Source organism: Macaca thibetana, chromosome 7, assembly GCF_024542745.1.
Source record: "Macaca thibetana thibetana isolate TM-01 chromosome 7, ASM2454274v1, whole genome shotgun sequence".
Lineage (NCBI taxonomy): Eukaryota > Metazoa > Chordata > Mammalia > Primates > Cercopithecidae > Macaca > Macaca thibetana.
This window is the reverse complement of record NC_065584.1, coordinates 152,822,732-152,838,279: the sequence shown is the minus strand read 5'-3', so window position 1 is coordinate 152,838,279 and position 15,548 is coordinate 152,822,732. Positions and strand designations below refer to the sequence as shown.

At 50.9% G+C, this 15,548-nt stretch overlaps 2 protein-coding genes across 4 annotated transcripts in view; both read left to right on the top strand.

Moving 5' to 3' along the window:
• Window positions 1–507: 507 nt before the first annotated feature.
• The window catches only part of CLN6 (CLN6 transmembrane ER protein), a 19,416-nt gene continuing 4,375 nt past the window's right edge, over window positions 508–15,548 (top strand). Inside the window, exons 1-5 of one of the 3 annotated variants that reach the window (XM_050796360.1) lie at window positions 514–756; window positions 8,121–8,235; window positions 12,401–12,499; window positions 14,622–14,703; window positions 15,099–15,287. In XM_050796360.1, coding sequence (XP_050652317.1) covers window positions 8,123–8,235; window positions 12,401–12,499; window positions 14,622–14,703; window positions 15,099–15,287 — 483 coding nt within the window. In that variant the 5' untranslated portion in view covers window positions 514–756; window positions 8,121–8,122. Of the gene's footprint in view, window positions 757–8,120; window positions 8,236–12,400; window positions 12,500–14,621; window positions 14,704–15,098; window positions 15,314–15,548 lie in introns of all 3 variants that reach the window. The other 2 variants (XM_050796359.1, XM_050796361.1) reach the window with 2 other exon arrangements.
• The window catches only part of CALML4 (calmodulin like 4), a 25,826-nt gene continuing 17,944 nt past the window's right edge, over window positions 7,667–15,548 (top strand). The window contains 1 exon segment of the mRNA XM_050796371.1: window positions 7,667–7,670. The gene's annotated coding sequence lies outside the window, so the exon portion shown is untranslated.

Sequence of the window (15,548 nt, the reverse complement as noted above, 5' to 3'; positions counted from 1 at the left end):
GAAATCCCACATCACCCTCTGCCCCGGGGATCATGAGAGTCAGCTTAGTCCAGGTCCCTACCCCGCCCCAGCCCAACACCCAGGCCTCAGTCACCCTAGGTAGAGATTCCCGTACCCAGGCAGGCAAGGGACCCCAACACATCCCAGCCCTCTGGTGGTCACGCGCACAGCCCGGACAGGCCATAAGCCACCGCCCCGCGAGGACGCCACACTCGCCGCGCCCGGCCCTCCCCTCGCGGAGCCCGCCCCGCCTCCCTCCCCTCCGCCCCGCCTCCCTCCCCTCCGCCCCGCCTCCCTCCCCTCCGCCCCGCCTCCCTCCCCTCCGCCCCGCCTCCCTCCCCTCCGCCCCGCCTCCCTCCCCTCCGCCCCGCCTCCCCTCCCTCCCCTCCGCCCCGCCTCCCTCCCCTCCGCCCCGCCTCCCTCCCCTCCGCCCCGCCTCCCCCCCTCCGCCCCGCCTCCCCCCCTCCCCCCTCCCCCGCCTCCCTCCCCTCCGCCCCGCCTCCCTCCCCTCCGCCCCGCCCTTTCCTCCCGGGGGCCGCGCTCTCCAGCCTGCCCGCCCTAGACTGCCCCGGACCGCCCCGCGCTGGGAATTTGCGGCGGCATCCGCCGTTCCCGCCGAGCTGAACCGGTCTTTTCCTCGGAAAGGCAGGGCCGAGAGGCCCACGGGGCAGTCATGGAGGCGGCGCGGAGGCGGCAGCACCCGGGAGCGGCAGGCGGCCCGGGCGCGCAGCTGGGCGCCTCCTTCCTGCAGGCCAGGTGGGCGCGCGCCGCGGGTAACGGGCGGGTTACGCGCCTGTGCACTGGGGGCTCGGGCCCCGCCACATGACGCTCTTAGGGCTGCCGGGCAGGAACCTCATGTGCGGCGCGAGCCGGGGCGGAGTCGAGCGCTGGGAGCTTGGAGGCGCGCTACCCTGGTGGCGGCGCCCCGGCGGTTCCTTCTTCCCCTGGGGAGCCCGGGGCCCAGCGAGGCTCTGCCTCCCCGCTTCGCGGTTGCTCGGGTGGGAGGAGCCCCCGCCCGCGCTCCCCTGCGACCCGGGCGGGCGCCGGGACAGCCGCTGCGCTGGGAGAGCTCTCCAGGGGGATGGGGACACACACACTTAGTCACTCGGGCCCCCAACTCATCCGCAAGTTCCGGGCGCCACCTCCGCGTTCTCGGGGTCCTTCCAGCCCTGAGTAGGACTTGATTCTGCAGTTAATCAGGAGACTCTCTGCTTGACCTGGGGCACCCAATAATGTGCGAATGTAATGGAAGAGACAGCGGAGAAGGGCGGAAGCTCCCGTCCAGAGAATGAATGAGGATCCCTTCTCAGTTTTTGGTTTATCTGGTTGGGACGAGCAGAGCTCCATTCTACCTTCGTCCCGTTTTATTGACCAGAAACATTCACTGCATTCAGCAGGTATTCTTTATACGCCTGTGGTGTGCCCAGCTCTGTGGGAGTGAGAGCCCACGTGGGAGTGAGAGGTCATCTTGGAGGGCTTCATGGAGGAAGTGGCACTTGAGCTGCGTCTCAGAGGACTTGGTAGGGGACCCAGGGAAGACAGGCTGTTCCGGCCAGGGAAACAGTAGGGAAAGGCAAGGAGTTTAGTGGTGTTGGAGCTTTCCAGCTGTAAAAGAAAGTGACAGGAGGATGCAGACTGATTGTGAAGGGTCTTTAATTGCAGCAAGTCTAGGACTCGAGTGAGGGCCTAGAGTGCAAAACTTAGGGGTAGGCGCACAGCCGTGACAGTGAGTGCCGCCTCAAATATTGGGCCCTGGGGGCCTCGCTTGTCTCACCCTAGCTCCTGTCCTAGGTGACAGGTTAAGCATATAGTCTTTATCCCATAGGCACTGGGGAGTCGTGGGAAGTTTCTGAGCACTGGCAATGCGCAAAGTCCTTGTTAGGAAGTTTTTGGTACGACCTGGATGAAGGGAGAAGTCTGAGCGCTTGAACTAAGGGATGGCTCCTTTCTGCTGCTGAGGACATGGGGGCTGAGCAGCTGTGGACCGTGTCCGTTTTCACTTAGAAACAATGTACTGACCATAGACGGCGTACTGTAGCTCACCTGTCTTCCTCGGCCTGTGAACTAAGTATTATTTTACTGATGAGGAAACAGGCTCAGATGGTCTGAGGAGCCTGACTGGCTGAGTCCGCGGGCTGTCTGCCCCGCACTGTGTCCAGTGGTTTCATTTCTGCTGTGGCCTCCACCCAACCCATTTGCCAGCTCTCCTCTTCCAGGGAGCCCCTTCTGCCTGTGGAATGTCTCTGTTCTGAACCCTCGCCAAGTTGGGGGGTCACTGACTGCCCGGAACTGTGACAGCCCAGTGGGAACAGCCTGTGGGTCTCAGATATGGTCACCACTTTATCTCCTATGTGGGGCTCCCATGTCTAGCATCTTACTCAGTCTTGACAATGAGCTGCCAGATGTCACTTCCAATGTACAGATGGGGAAATGGAGGCCCAGAGAGGTTACGTCATTTGCTGGCAAGAACCAGGGCCTAAACCCAGGGTTTCTGACGAATGGGCTCTGCTCTTACAACTCCACTTTGGCTGCTAAGGAGTGATGTCCCTCTTCTCCTGTGTGAGCTCCCCACTAACCAGGGTGTTCCCAAGGGGGTGGTGTGAGGCATGAATTCTCTGTCTCCCAGGGTGTCTCTGCCCCCCACTGCATGGCCTCAGCCCATTCCCAGTATAATTGCTGCTCAAGACAGTAGGCAGAATCATCCTTTCCAATTCCTAGGATGCTTGGATTTCCTCTGCTGCATCTGTGCTTTGCTCACTGCCTCTTAAGGTAACCCATTCCAGCTTCCACCTGCTTTGTTGCCAGTTTTTGTATTATAATGAAAGTATTATAATTAGGCCGGGCACCATGGCCTGTAATCCCAGCACTTTGGGAGGCCAAGGTGGGTTGATCACTTGAGTCCAGGAGTTCAAGACCAGCCTGGCCAACATGGAGAATCCCCGTCCATACTAAAAATTACAAAAATTATCCAGGTGTGGTGGCCCATGCCTGTAATCCCAGCTACTTAGGAGGCTGAGGCACCAGGATCCCTTGAGCCTGGGAGGCGGAGGTTGTAGTGAGCCGAGATCGCACCACTGCGCTCCAGCCTGGACAACAGTGAGACTCGGTCTCAAAAAAAAGAAAAAAAAAGTATTATAATTAATGCCCATGATAAATCCAATAACAAAAGCTTCAAGTTTTAAAAAGCAGCAATCCCTGTCCCACCCTTCCCTGGCACCAGAGACAATCACCTTAGCTTCTTTTAGCTGTTTTTACCAGAGTCAAATTCGTATTTTCCAATAATAGGCTTGTAACAATAGCAAACACTATGTAGCACTTTCTGTGGATCAGGCCCTGCTCTTAAGTTTTTGCATATATTAATTAAACCACGACCCTTGACATAGGATCTACTGGCCAGGCGCTGTGGCTCGTGCCTGTAATCCCTGCACTTTGGGAGGCCGAGATGGGTGGATCACAAGGTCAGGAGTTCAAGACCAGCCTGACCAACATGGAGAAACCCTGTCTCTACTAAAAATACAAAAATTAGCCAGGCATGGTGGCGTGCACTTGTAGTCCCAGCTGCTTGGGAGGCTGAGGCAGGAGAATTACTTGAACCCAGGAGGTGGAGGTTGTGGTGAGCCGAGATCGCACCACTCCAGCCTGGGCAACGAGCGAGACTCCGTCTCAAAAAAAAAAAGGAGATATAGGATCTACTATTATCTCCATTTTACAAATGAGGACATCGAGGCCCAAGAAGTTAAGTGACTTGCTGAAGATCTGGTTAGAAGCAGAGCTGGGATATGAACCCAAATAGACTCCAAAGTCCACACTCTTTTTTTTTTTTTGAGATGGAACCTCGCACTGTCACCCAGGCTGGAGTGCAGTGGCGCGATCTCTGCTCACTGCAACCGCCGCCTCCCAGGTTCAAGCGATTCTCTTGCCTCAGCGTCCCGAGTAGCTGGGATTACAGGCATCTGCCACCACGCCCAGCTAATTTTTTGTATTTTTAGTAGAGATGGCATTTCACCATGTTGGCCAGGCTGGTCTCAATCTCCTGACCTTGTGATTTGCCCACCTCAGCCTCCCAACATGCTGGGATTACAGACGTGAGCCACCGTGCCCGGCCAAGTCCACATTCTTAAAAACTATACTCAACTGCTATTTCTTGGTTTATTTTATTTTATTTTATTGTTTTTTTGAGACGGAGTTTCACTCTTGTCCCCCAGGCTAGAGTGCAGTGGTGCGATCTCGGCTCACTGCAACCTCCACCTCCTGAGTTCAAGCAGTTCTGCCTCAGCCTCCTGAGTAGCTGGGATTACAGGTGCCTGCCACCACGCCCAGCTAATTTTTGTATTTTTACTAGAGATGAGGTTTCACCATGTTGGCCAGGCTGGTCTCTTCCTGACCTCGGGTGATCCACCCGCATTGACCTCCCAAAGTACTGGGATTACAGGCATGAACCACTGCGCCCAGCCTTTGATTCCTTTTTAAAAAAATGAAAATTTTTAAAAATTAGCCGTGTGTGGCATCTCATGCCTTTCTGTGGCCCCAACTACTCAGGAGGCTGAGATGGGAGGATTGCTTGAGCCTGGGAGGTCAAGGCTGCAAGGAGCCATGACTGTGCCACTGCACTCCAGCCTGGGCAGCAGAGCAAGACCTTGTCTCAAAAACTAAAAAATAAAAAGAGGATATTAATCCCTTACCCTAAACTTTAGCTTTCATCACCCTTTCCTACAATTTCTGTCCTCTGTTTTCATGTTATCAAAGTAGACTATAATTATCTGCTGCTTTAAAACCATAATTATCTTCCATGTTTTATCTGTGGATTGACTCTAAACATTGAAAATTAATATATAATGTGTATGTTATTTAAGCCATGTATTTAATAAATATTGTTCTAACAGAGCCAAATAATGTTTAACAGTTAAATTTGCTTTCTTTTTTTTTTTTTTTTTTTATTAGACGGAGTCTCGCTCTGTTGCCCAGGCTGGAGTATAGTGGCGCAATCTCGGCTCACTGCAAGCTCTGCCTCCCAGGTTCGCGCCATTCTCCTGCCTCAGCCTCCCGAGTAGCTGGGACTACAGGTGCCCGCTGCCACGCCTGGCTAATTTTTTGAAGTTTTAGTAGAGACAGGGTTTCACCGTGTTAGCCAGGATGGTCTCGATCTCCTGACCTCATGATCTGCCCGTCTCGGCCTCCCAAAGTGCTGGGATTACAGGCGTGAGCCACGGCACCCAGCCTAAATTTGCTTCTTATGTTGCTTTTGTTTTGTTTTTCTTGGAGTTTCTAGTTGCCTTTCTTTTTTTCTTTTCTTTTTTTTTTTTTTTTTTTTTTTTTTGAGACGGAGTCTCGCTGTGTTGCCCAGACTGGAGTGCAGTGGCACGATCTTGGCATACTACAAGCTCTGCCTCCCGGGCTCATGCCATTCTCCTGCCTCAGCCTCCCACGCCCGCAACTATGCCTGGCTAATTTTTTGTATTTTTACTAGAGACGGGGTTTCACCGTGTTAGCCAGGATGGTCTCAATCTCCTGACCTCCTGATCCGCCCACCTCGGCCGCCCAAAGTGCTGGGATTACAGGCATGAGCCACTGCGCCCAGTCTAATCTTGATTTGCAAGCTGGTTGCTGAGTATCCACTCTGTGCGCCTGCTTTTTTTTTTTTTTTTTTTTTTGGCGATAAGCTCTTACTCTGTCACCCAGGCTAAAGTGCAGTGGTACTGTCATAGCTCACTGCAGCCTCGACCTTCCAGGCTTAAGTGATCATCCTGTCTCAGCCTCCTGAGTAGCTGGAACTACAGATGTGTGCCACCATACCCAGTTAATTTTAAATTTTTTTTTTTTTTTTTTTTTTTAGATTTTATTTATTTTTTTGAGATAGTTTCACATTTATTGCCCAGGCTGGAGTGCAATGGTACAATCTCGGCTCACTGCAACCTCCGCCTCCCAGGTTTAAGCGATTCTCCTGCCTCAGCCTCCCAAGTAGCTGGGATTACAGGCGTGCACCACCACGCCTGGCTAATTTAGTATTTTTATATAGAGACAGGGTTTCACTTTGTTGGCCAGGCTGGTCTCGAACTCCTGACCTCAGGTGATCTGCCACCTTAGCCTCCCAGAGTGCTGGGATTACAGGCGTGAGCCACTGGGCCCAGTCCCCCCTCTTTTTTTTTTTTTTTTTTTTTCCCTGTCCTACTAAGTTAGGCTGGACTAATGACAGGGATTCTCATTGGCCGAGGTGCTTCCTGAGGTGGAAGAGAAGTAGTCACCGAGCCTCTAGTGTGTGCTAGGTACGCATAACTTCCAGATACACACATCTAAGTGTTCATGCTTTCAAAATCTCTTTATTCCTCTTACCGAACATCCTACTTTTTGCCCAGTTTGGAGGTATCAGAGCAAGAAACTGAAGGCTGTTATCTCTTTCACCACCTAAATTCTCTGGGCCTGGAGGTTATCACTGTCTGATTTTTGAGGCCTTACCCTGATGGCCACTGAGGAAGGAGCTGGGTGGGGCCTCTGTTGGTCACTCGTCTCAGACCACTGAACAGTCCTCACGGTTACTGGCTATCTGTACAGTCTGAAGATCCAGCCGCCCCTCCCTTCTCTTTCTCTGGCTCCAGTAAGCCAGGCATCTCCGCTCCATGCAGAACCTTCTTCACTTCCACCTCCAGGCCTTTACCCTGCTCTCCTGCTTTTCTGCCTAGTTAGATTCATCCATCTGTGCTTTGAGGCTCCCTTCCCTCATGCAAGCTTTGTGTATTGCCCTAGGCCACGCTGATCCCTTTCTAACTTGATCTCCTGATAAGCCTAGTAATCAAAAACAGAATAGCAAGCTGTTGGCCGGGCATGGTGGCTCACAGCTGTAATCCCAGCACTATGGATGGCTGATACGGGTTGATTACTTGAGCCCAGGAATTTGAGACCAGCCTGGGCAACGTAGTGAGACCTCACCTCTACCAAAAAAAAAAAAAAAAAAAATTAGCTGGTCATGGTGGCATGCACCTGTTGTCCCTGGAGGTGTGCAAGTAATTGCAGGGACTCTGTAAAGAGGATTTGAACTCTGCTAGGGAGGTGGGTGAGTTGGGAGAACCTTAAAGGTCACCCCTGTTCTCGAGGGTCTAGATGGGAGAGTACAATTCCAGCCCCATTATGCCAGACTGAGTTGGCGTCGAAGTGCTCCCTGCAGCGCGCTGGTGGGGCTTTGGGAAAAGCTTCATCAGGGAGGGCTTCCCAGAGGAGGCAGCACTGGTCCTGGAACTTCACTGCATCTGCGAACAGCAGATGACCAACTGTTTAGTGAGAGGGACAGGCCTCCAAAGATGTGTGGTGAGGCGGTACTCCACTTCCTGTGTCTGTCACATCACCTTGCTTCTGCTGGCTCCTCAGGTTCCACTGTGGCCTGCTGAGAAGAGGAGTACCAGCAGCCCAACCTGACCTCCTCATAGTGCTGGAATCAAGGGAGCAGGAGGCCCTACCCATTTCAGTCTCTAAGGCCTATTTCATTGGAGGGCTCTGATTGGCCCAGCTCGGTCACACACCCATCCCATAGACCCATCATGATGGACTCAACTATGGGATGGAGGTTAAAAGTATAAGCTCAGGAGCCCTATCATTTGGGTTCAAATCCTTAGCTGTGTGACCTTGAGCAAGTTACTGAGCCTCTTGGGCCTCAGGTTTTTCATTTGTAAAATGGGGGGTAATATTTCGGCCTTGAAAGGTTTCTGTGAGGATTAAATGAGATAATATATGTAAACAGCTAACAGTAGTGCCTGGAATACAGTAAGTGTTCAACGGAGGTCAGCTGCCATCATCCATGATCATGTTTCATGCTTTTCAACCATGACTGTATCTTTGCCTTACTTGATTTCCTCCATCATTCAGTAGGGGAGAAACCCCAGCAGTTACACCTGTTCAGCTGTTTCCTTCCTGAATCACAGGGAAGCTAAGGTCGGGGCAGCTGAAGTCCACCTTCCCCTGGACCGCAGGGCCAGACCCCAGTATTTCCAGCAAAACCCTATCCCTAGAACTCAACTGTGTGTGCCTCCTTCTGTCCTCAAGTCCCCAGACCTCTTTGTGGCTAATCTCAGGGGAAGATTTTGGTGGAGGAGGAGAGAAGAGCTGACCTCTCTCGTCTGGTTCCTTCCCAGGCATGGCTCTGTCAGCGCTGATGAGGCTGCCCGCACAGCTCCCTTCCACCTCGACCTCTGGTTCTACTTCACGCTGCAGAACTGGGTTCTGGACTTTGGGCGCCCCATTGCCATGGTGAGTGTGAAATGGTGCACAGGGCCCCGACCAGCACTGAGGACACTTATTGTGACTTGAATTTGCCGAGTGACCTTAGACAAGTCACTTCTCCTTTATCTCCCAGTAAACTGAGAGAATAGGCCTGGATGCCTTCATATCCTTAGCTCTATGACTTGGCCCGTCAGGCAACTGCCAGCAAGTGGGGGGGCCTGAAGAGTCATACTGTGCCCCGACTCCCATGGGGGAACTGGTGGTCCTGAACAGTCATACTGTAATACTGTAACCCCCTCTGGCCTGTGTCTGGAAGCAGGTGAACCAGGTTGAACCAAATCACTAAGACAGACAAAGGAGTATGGGAAAGGAAGTGGAGCACCCCCGCCATCCACCCCCACCCCCCACCACCCGTCCTTCCGTATTACCTTGGGATAGTATTATTTTTTCTGGAGCTGAAGCACATAGGCTGATTTTGCATATTATATATGACTGAGCCATGGGTAATTTTTAATGCCATCCAGTGAAACCATCCCCTGCCCTCCAAGGCTACTTAATCCTTTAGTATCCAGTGGTGGCCTCCACAGAAGAGATTACTGCTGGGAGGGCACCAGTGCCCCTTGCTTATAGTGGGAGGATGGATGATAGATAGATAGATAGATAGATAGATAGATAGATAGATAATTGATAGATGATAGATAATAAATAGATGAACGTGAAGAAAATTAAGTGAGGTATCACCAGGGATCAAGTCATTATTTGGTAGTGGGGGCACAGTGTGACTATTCATGGCCCCCAGACCCCTCCCACCCAACTTGCTGGCAGTTGCCTGAGGGGCACAGTCATAGAGCCAAAAGATATGAAGGCATCCAGGCCTGTTCTCTCAGTTTACTGGAAGATAAAGGGGAAGTGACTTTTCAAAGGTCACTCAGCAAATTCAAGTGTAAAAATAACGATATCCAATGCGGAAACTGGCACTTTGTAACGTCTAGTGATCATGCCAATTAGCAAAGACCTTTTGGGGCCGGGCATGGTGGCTAATGCCTATAATCCTAGCACTTTGGGAAGCTGAGATGGGAAGATCACTTGAGCCCAGGAGTTTGAGACCAGTCAGGGCAATATAGTGAGACCCCGTCTCTACAAAAGATTTGTAAATTAGCTGGGTGTGGTGATGTGCACCAGTAGTCCCAGCTGCTCAGGGCTGAGGTGGGAAGATCTCCTGAGCCTGGGAAGTCGAGGCTGCAGTGAGCCGTGATCATACCACTGCACTCCAGCCCGGGCGACTCGGTGAGACTCTGTCTCAAAAAACAAAACAAACACAAAGCAAAGCCTTTTTGGAAAGCAGTAATAATTCATAAGTAACAACTTGGCAAGGTTAGTACTTAGAATAGTGCCTGACACAATAAGTGTTCAATGCATTTTTATTGAATGAATAATAATTACAGCAAAGTTAGAATAGTGGCTAACATCGAATGCTTACTCTGTTCTAAGCTCGTGATATGTTTCAGTTTATTGAATTCTCATATCAACACTATTGCTAATCTCAATTTTACAGATGAGGAAACTTGAGAGAGAGAGAGAGTAAGTAACTGGCTCAAGGCAAGCGCAGAGGCCAGCATCTGCCCAGGCATTCTGGCCCCAGAAACCCTTCCTGACGAGGTTGAATTCTCTGTCACATAAATATCCAGAATCCGAATATATTCATCCCTGCTGACCCAGTAATACCCTTCCGAGAATCTGCCCATAAGGATATAATCAGCAAGAAGACAGCAGCGTCCTCTAACTCAAAGATATTCATTGCAGTGTTTATAATAGCCAAACCTTAGAAGTGACTTGAGTGTCCAGCATTAGGGACTGGGTAAATCAGTTTTGCTATGTCCAGTATAGAGAATGTTTCCTGGCCATTAAGCAGAAATTATGGATACTATAGAGCAACCTGGAATATTTAAGGAGAAAAAAGTTCCTAAATGACACGCAGACTGACTAATTGCAGTTCAATAACGAGCTTGTCTACCTGGGATCAAAGACTTGATGGGCGTAAAGAGAAGCTGTCCTGGCAGTGCTGTCAGGGAGTGATGGTGGGTGCTGGTTCTCCTTCCTGCAGACTTTTTGAAGGTTGCCTTTTAAATGTGGAAAAATAAGAGGAATTGAGCCAAGAGTTGGGGCATCTGGTTGGGTTTGTGTGTGACCTAGGGCAAGTCACTGTCCTGGGCTTCATTTCTCTCCTGTCCAAGAAGACTGGTTGGACTGGCTGCTCTGAACCCTCTTCTAGCATGAAGGAACCACATACTGGGGACCAGAGAAGCTGCCCATCAAACTGGTGCTCTGGGGAGAGGGAGAGATGAGGCCTGGAGTGGGCCTCACTCACTAGGACCCAGCTTCTACTGGCATAACAGGGTCTCCTGTTGGGCAAATCACTTCCCTCGTCCTGCCCAGAGCTACTGTGACCACTGTAACCCCAAGTAGAACTTGGTGGAGAGTAGACATTTGAAAAGCTCATATATAAGCTAGAGATTTTCAAATGTATGCATAATAGTTGCAAATTTGTAATAACTAAAAACAAAAACATTTACAAGTTATTAAAGTAACATGTCATAGATGGAACATAGTTGTAACATAAAGAAGTGTTAGATTCTCCCTACCCCGTTCCTGTCCCACTGCTGACAGTTTGGGGAACATCCCTTTCACTCTTTTCTCTGTTCATACAAACACTTATATACATCCTTTTCCCTTCTAACCATGATGAGATTTTGCTTTATACTTTCTTTTGCAACCTGCTTGTTTTCCTTTAGAATATATCATATGGTGGGGCATGGTGGCTTACACATGTAATTCCAGCACTTTGGGAGGTCAAGGCAGGAGGATCGCTTGAGGCCAGCCCTGGCAACATAGCAAGACCCTGCTTTTACAAATAATTTAAAAATTAATGGGGCTTGGTGCCTGACACCTATAATCCCAGCACTTTAGGAGGTCAAGGTGGGAGGATCACTTGAGCCCAGGAGTTTGTGACCAGCCTGGTCAACATAGGGAGACCTCATCTCAATAAACAATAAATAAATAAGAAAAAACCAGAATATATTACAGATCTCTCTCCATGTCAGCACATATAAGGTGTCATTTCTGTTAATGGCTGCCTAACCTTCCATGGTTTAGAAGTACTGTCAGGGATTCAACTGGTCCTGTTTGATTGAAGAGTCAGCCTACTTCTGGTATTTTGCTATCACAGAATATTTTAGCAAGTATATATATGATGTAGGCAAAGAGATACACACATGCACACTGAGTGAGAGAGAGAAGGAGAGAGAGATTGAGATTGCTGCATTGTGAGTTTTATTTCTGCAGGTTTAGTTTATCCAATATTGGCATTTCTGTGTTAAAAGAGATAACCATCTAAATCCTTCCTTGAAACTTGTGGGCATTACACGTGTTTTCAATCAACAGAGACTAGGAGTACAGTCTGGGGGTTGTGAAATGCTTTGACCCTGCATAGGGGTTTTCATGCTGGCCTGGACAAGGCCAGGGCTCAGAAGAGAGAGCATTCCAGAGGGAGGAACTGACCCTGGCCTGCCTGCCTCTCTCTGGGAAGGTAGGGAAGGAAGAGTTGAAGCCACTTTGTAGAGAGAGCATTCTTATTTTCTACTTTGTCTCCTAATGTGTACTTTGAACCTGGTTTGGAAGCAGTCCCTCCACACCAGGGCCTAGCAGTCAGGAGACTGATCTTGGAGTGCCAGAACCCAAAGGGTCCAAGTAGGCCCTCTGGGCCACCTCTCTTGTGTTATCGATGGGGAAACTGAGGCCCAGGGAAGGGAAGGATTAGCCCAGGGTCCCCCAGCAAGTTGGTGTCAGAACAGAGTCCCTGAGAAGCCTACCGACTCCCAAGCTGGTATCAGGGTCATTTATTTGGTATCTGCTGGGTGAGGGGCACAGGGTCAGGCCTTGCCTGGAATCGTGTCTGCTGTGTGTCTGGGGACAAGTCCGTTACCTCCTCTGGGACTCAGCTTTCCTGTCTTGATAAACCTTTGTCCCAGGGCTACCAAGAAGGTCCAGCGATCACAGAAAGAATTAAGTGTACATGATGGGGGTGGGGGGTGAAAGGGGTGGGGGTGGGCGGCATTAGGGACAGACTCCCTTGAGGCCTGAGGGCCATGTGGTGCTGTGCCCAGGTGAGCCCGTTCTTCTATTTGCTCCCCAGCTGGTATTCCCTCTCGAATGGTTTCCACTCAACAAGCCCAGCGTTGGGGACTACTTCCACATGGCCTACAACATCATCACGCCCTTTCTCTTGCTCAAGGTACTGTCCCAGGTCCCCCACTCTCTCCTGTCATCCCCATTCTTTGCACACCTGGCAGGAAGGTGATGCTAGGCCCGGTGTCCTGACTCAAGCATGCTCCTGCCTGCTGCTGGGGGGTGAAGGCTGTGGCAGAGCAGCATGTCCAGGGCCTGGGGCCCAGGGGAGGCGGAGCTGCCGGTTGCTGGGAGGGGTGGAAAATACGCCCCCAAGGAAGGGCTTTTGATTTGAGCGTCAGCCTGGCGTGCCAGCGGGGGAAGCAGAGAGGTGTTCAGGTAGAAGGACCTGAAGACAAGGCTGAGCTTGGGAAACCATAAAACATTTGGGGAGGCCGAGGCAGGAGTGACTGGAGGTCCAGGGAGAGGTCAGGGACCCACTGGGAAGAGAGGAAGAAGCCAGGTGGCAGGAGAGGCAGCAGCAGCCGCTGAACTCCATCCTCCACCCTGGAGAGCCCTGAGATGTCACTGGGAGCACAAGCAGGAACTGCTGGCTTTGCACTTTGCCAATAAAGGCTTTAAAACTACTATAGATAGGTTGAGCATCCCTAATCCAAAAATCTGAAATCTGAAATGCTCCAAAGGAGTCTGAAACTTTTTAAGCACTAGCATGATACTACAAGTAGAAAACTCAGCCGGGCGCGGTGGTTTGAGCCTGTAATCCCAGTGCTTTGGGAGGCCGAGGTGGGTGGATCACTTGAGGTCAGGAGTTCAAGACCAGCCTGGCCAACATGGTGAAACTGCATCTTTACTAAAAATACAAAAAAAAAAGTAGCCGGGCATACTGGCAGGCACCTGTAGTCCCAGCTACTCGGGAGGCTGAGGCAGGAGAATCACTTGATTCTCAGCCGAGATCATGCCATTGCACTCCAGCCTGGGCAAGAGAGTGAGACTCCATCTCAAAAAAAAGAAAAAGAAAAAAATACAAAAAACTTAGGGCCAGCACAGTGGCTCACACCTGTAATCCCAGCACTTTGGGAGCCCAAGGCAGGCAGATCACTTGAGGTCAGGAGTTCAAGACCAGCCTGGCCAACATGGTGAAACTGCATCTTTACTAAAAATACAAAAAAAAAAGTAGCCGGGCATACTGGCAGGCACCTGTAGTCCCAGCTACTCGGGAGGCTGAGGCAGGAGAATCACTTGATTCTCAGCCGAGATCATGCCATTGCACTCCAGCCTGGGCAAGAGAGTGAGACTCCATCTCAAAAAAAAGAAAAAGAAAAAAATACAAAAAACTTAGGGCCAGCACAGTGGCTCACACCTGTAATCCCAGCACTTTGGGAGCCCAAGGCAGGCAGATCACTTGAGGTCAGGAGTTCGAGACCAGCCTGGCCAACATGGCGAACCCTCATCTCCATTAAAAATACAAAAAAGTTAGCCAGGCGCGGTGGTGTGCACCTGTAGTCCCAGCTACTTGGGACTCTGAGGCAGGAGAATCACTTGAATTCAGGAGGTAGAGGTTGCAGTGAGCCAAGATTCCACCACTGCACTCCAGCCTGGGCGATGGAACGAGACTCCGTCTCAAAAAAAGAGAAAATTCTACACATAAATACTTAACATAAACTTTGTTTCATGTACAAAAGTATTTAAAGTGTTATATAAAATTACCTTCAGGCTGTATGTATAAGGTATATATGAAATAAATAAATGAATTTTTCCAGGCATGATGGCTCACACCTATAATCTCAATACTTTGGGAGGCTGATGCAGGAGGATCGCTTGAGGCCAGGAGTTTGAGACCAGCCTGAGCAACATAGTGAGACCCTGTCTCTACAAAAAATTTAAAAATTAGTTGGGCACAGTGGTGCACACCTGTAGTCCCAGCTACTCTGGGGGCTGAGGTGGGAGGATCTCTTGAGCCACTATACTCCAGCCTGAGTGACAGAGTGAGACCTGTCTCAAAGAAAAATGAAACAAATGAGTTTCATGTTTAGACTTGCATATGCATTCCCAAGATATCTCATTGTGTATATGCAAATATTCCAAAATCCAAAATCTGAAACATTTCAGATAAGGGATGCTCAGCCTGTATCCCCATTTACTATCACCATCATTTTGTATTGGAGAAAGATATTTCAAATCTCCAGAAGTAGGAGGGGTATAATCTCAGAACTCCGGTGTGTTTTCAGTGCAACAGTGGCATTTCAGAAGCACCTGCCTCCATCCCTGACATTTTCTTCATGTTTGCGGGGACCATTCAGAAATCAGAAGGTGCCTTCAGCAGGCTGGGCCAGCCACCCAGGGACACAGCCAGGGACAGTGGGAGGGCTGGGCCTGAGCCTGGACTCCTGCATTGAAGGCTGGGCTGTCCCCTCCAGCATACAGGTCATGTGTGACCTTGGGAAAGGAGTTGGGCCCTTTGGTCTTTTTCCTCCCTGGGTAAAGTCGTGGGAAGGGGCGGTGCTGCTCCCCAGTCCCTCCTGGGTTCATAGGGGTCACAGGAGGATCTGGAGGCTGGGCTGGCCTGCTAAAGGGACCAGCCAGTTTTTGGAGTGACATTCCAGCCGGAAGCATCCATCCTACCCCAGGTGTGAGGGGAGAAGTAGAGGGTGTCACATACTGTGACAGAGGTGAGGTCATGCTGCCAACCCCACTCTGAACCCCAGCTCATCGAGCGGTCGCCCCGCACCCTGCCGCGCTCTATCACCTATGTGAGCATCATCATCTTCATCATGGGTGCCAGCATCCACCTGGTGGGCGACTCTGTCAACCACCGCCTGCTCTTCAGTGGCTACCAGCACCACCTGTCTGTCCGTGAGAACCCCATCATCAAGAATCTCAAGCCGGAGACGCTGGTGAGGCCACCTCCTGCTCCCTGCCTGTAAGCCCTAGGGGCACAGTTTGTCCTGGGAGGCTGAAGAAATGGCCCCCACCCCTCGCCGCACCTGTCCTTCCACCAAAGGCATTCTGCTAGGTGAGGGCACCGTCGCCTGTGCCAAGCTAGGATGCTCAAGTGTTCTTAGGAAGTGGTGTACAGACTGGCTCCCACCTGGGCCCCTGTAACAGAGGGCAAGTCCCCGGGTAGGGAATAAGGCAGTGGGGGAGGCCTGGGACTG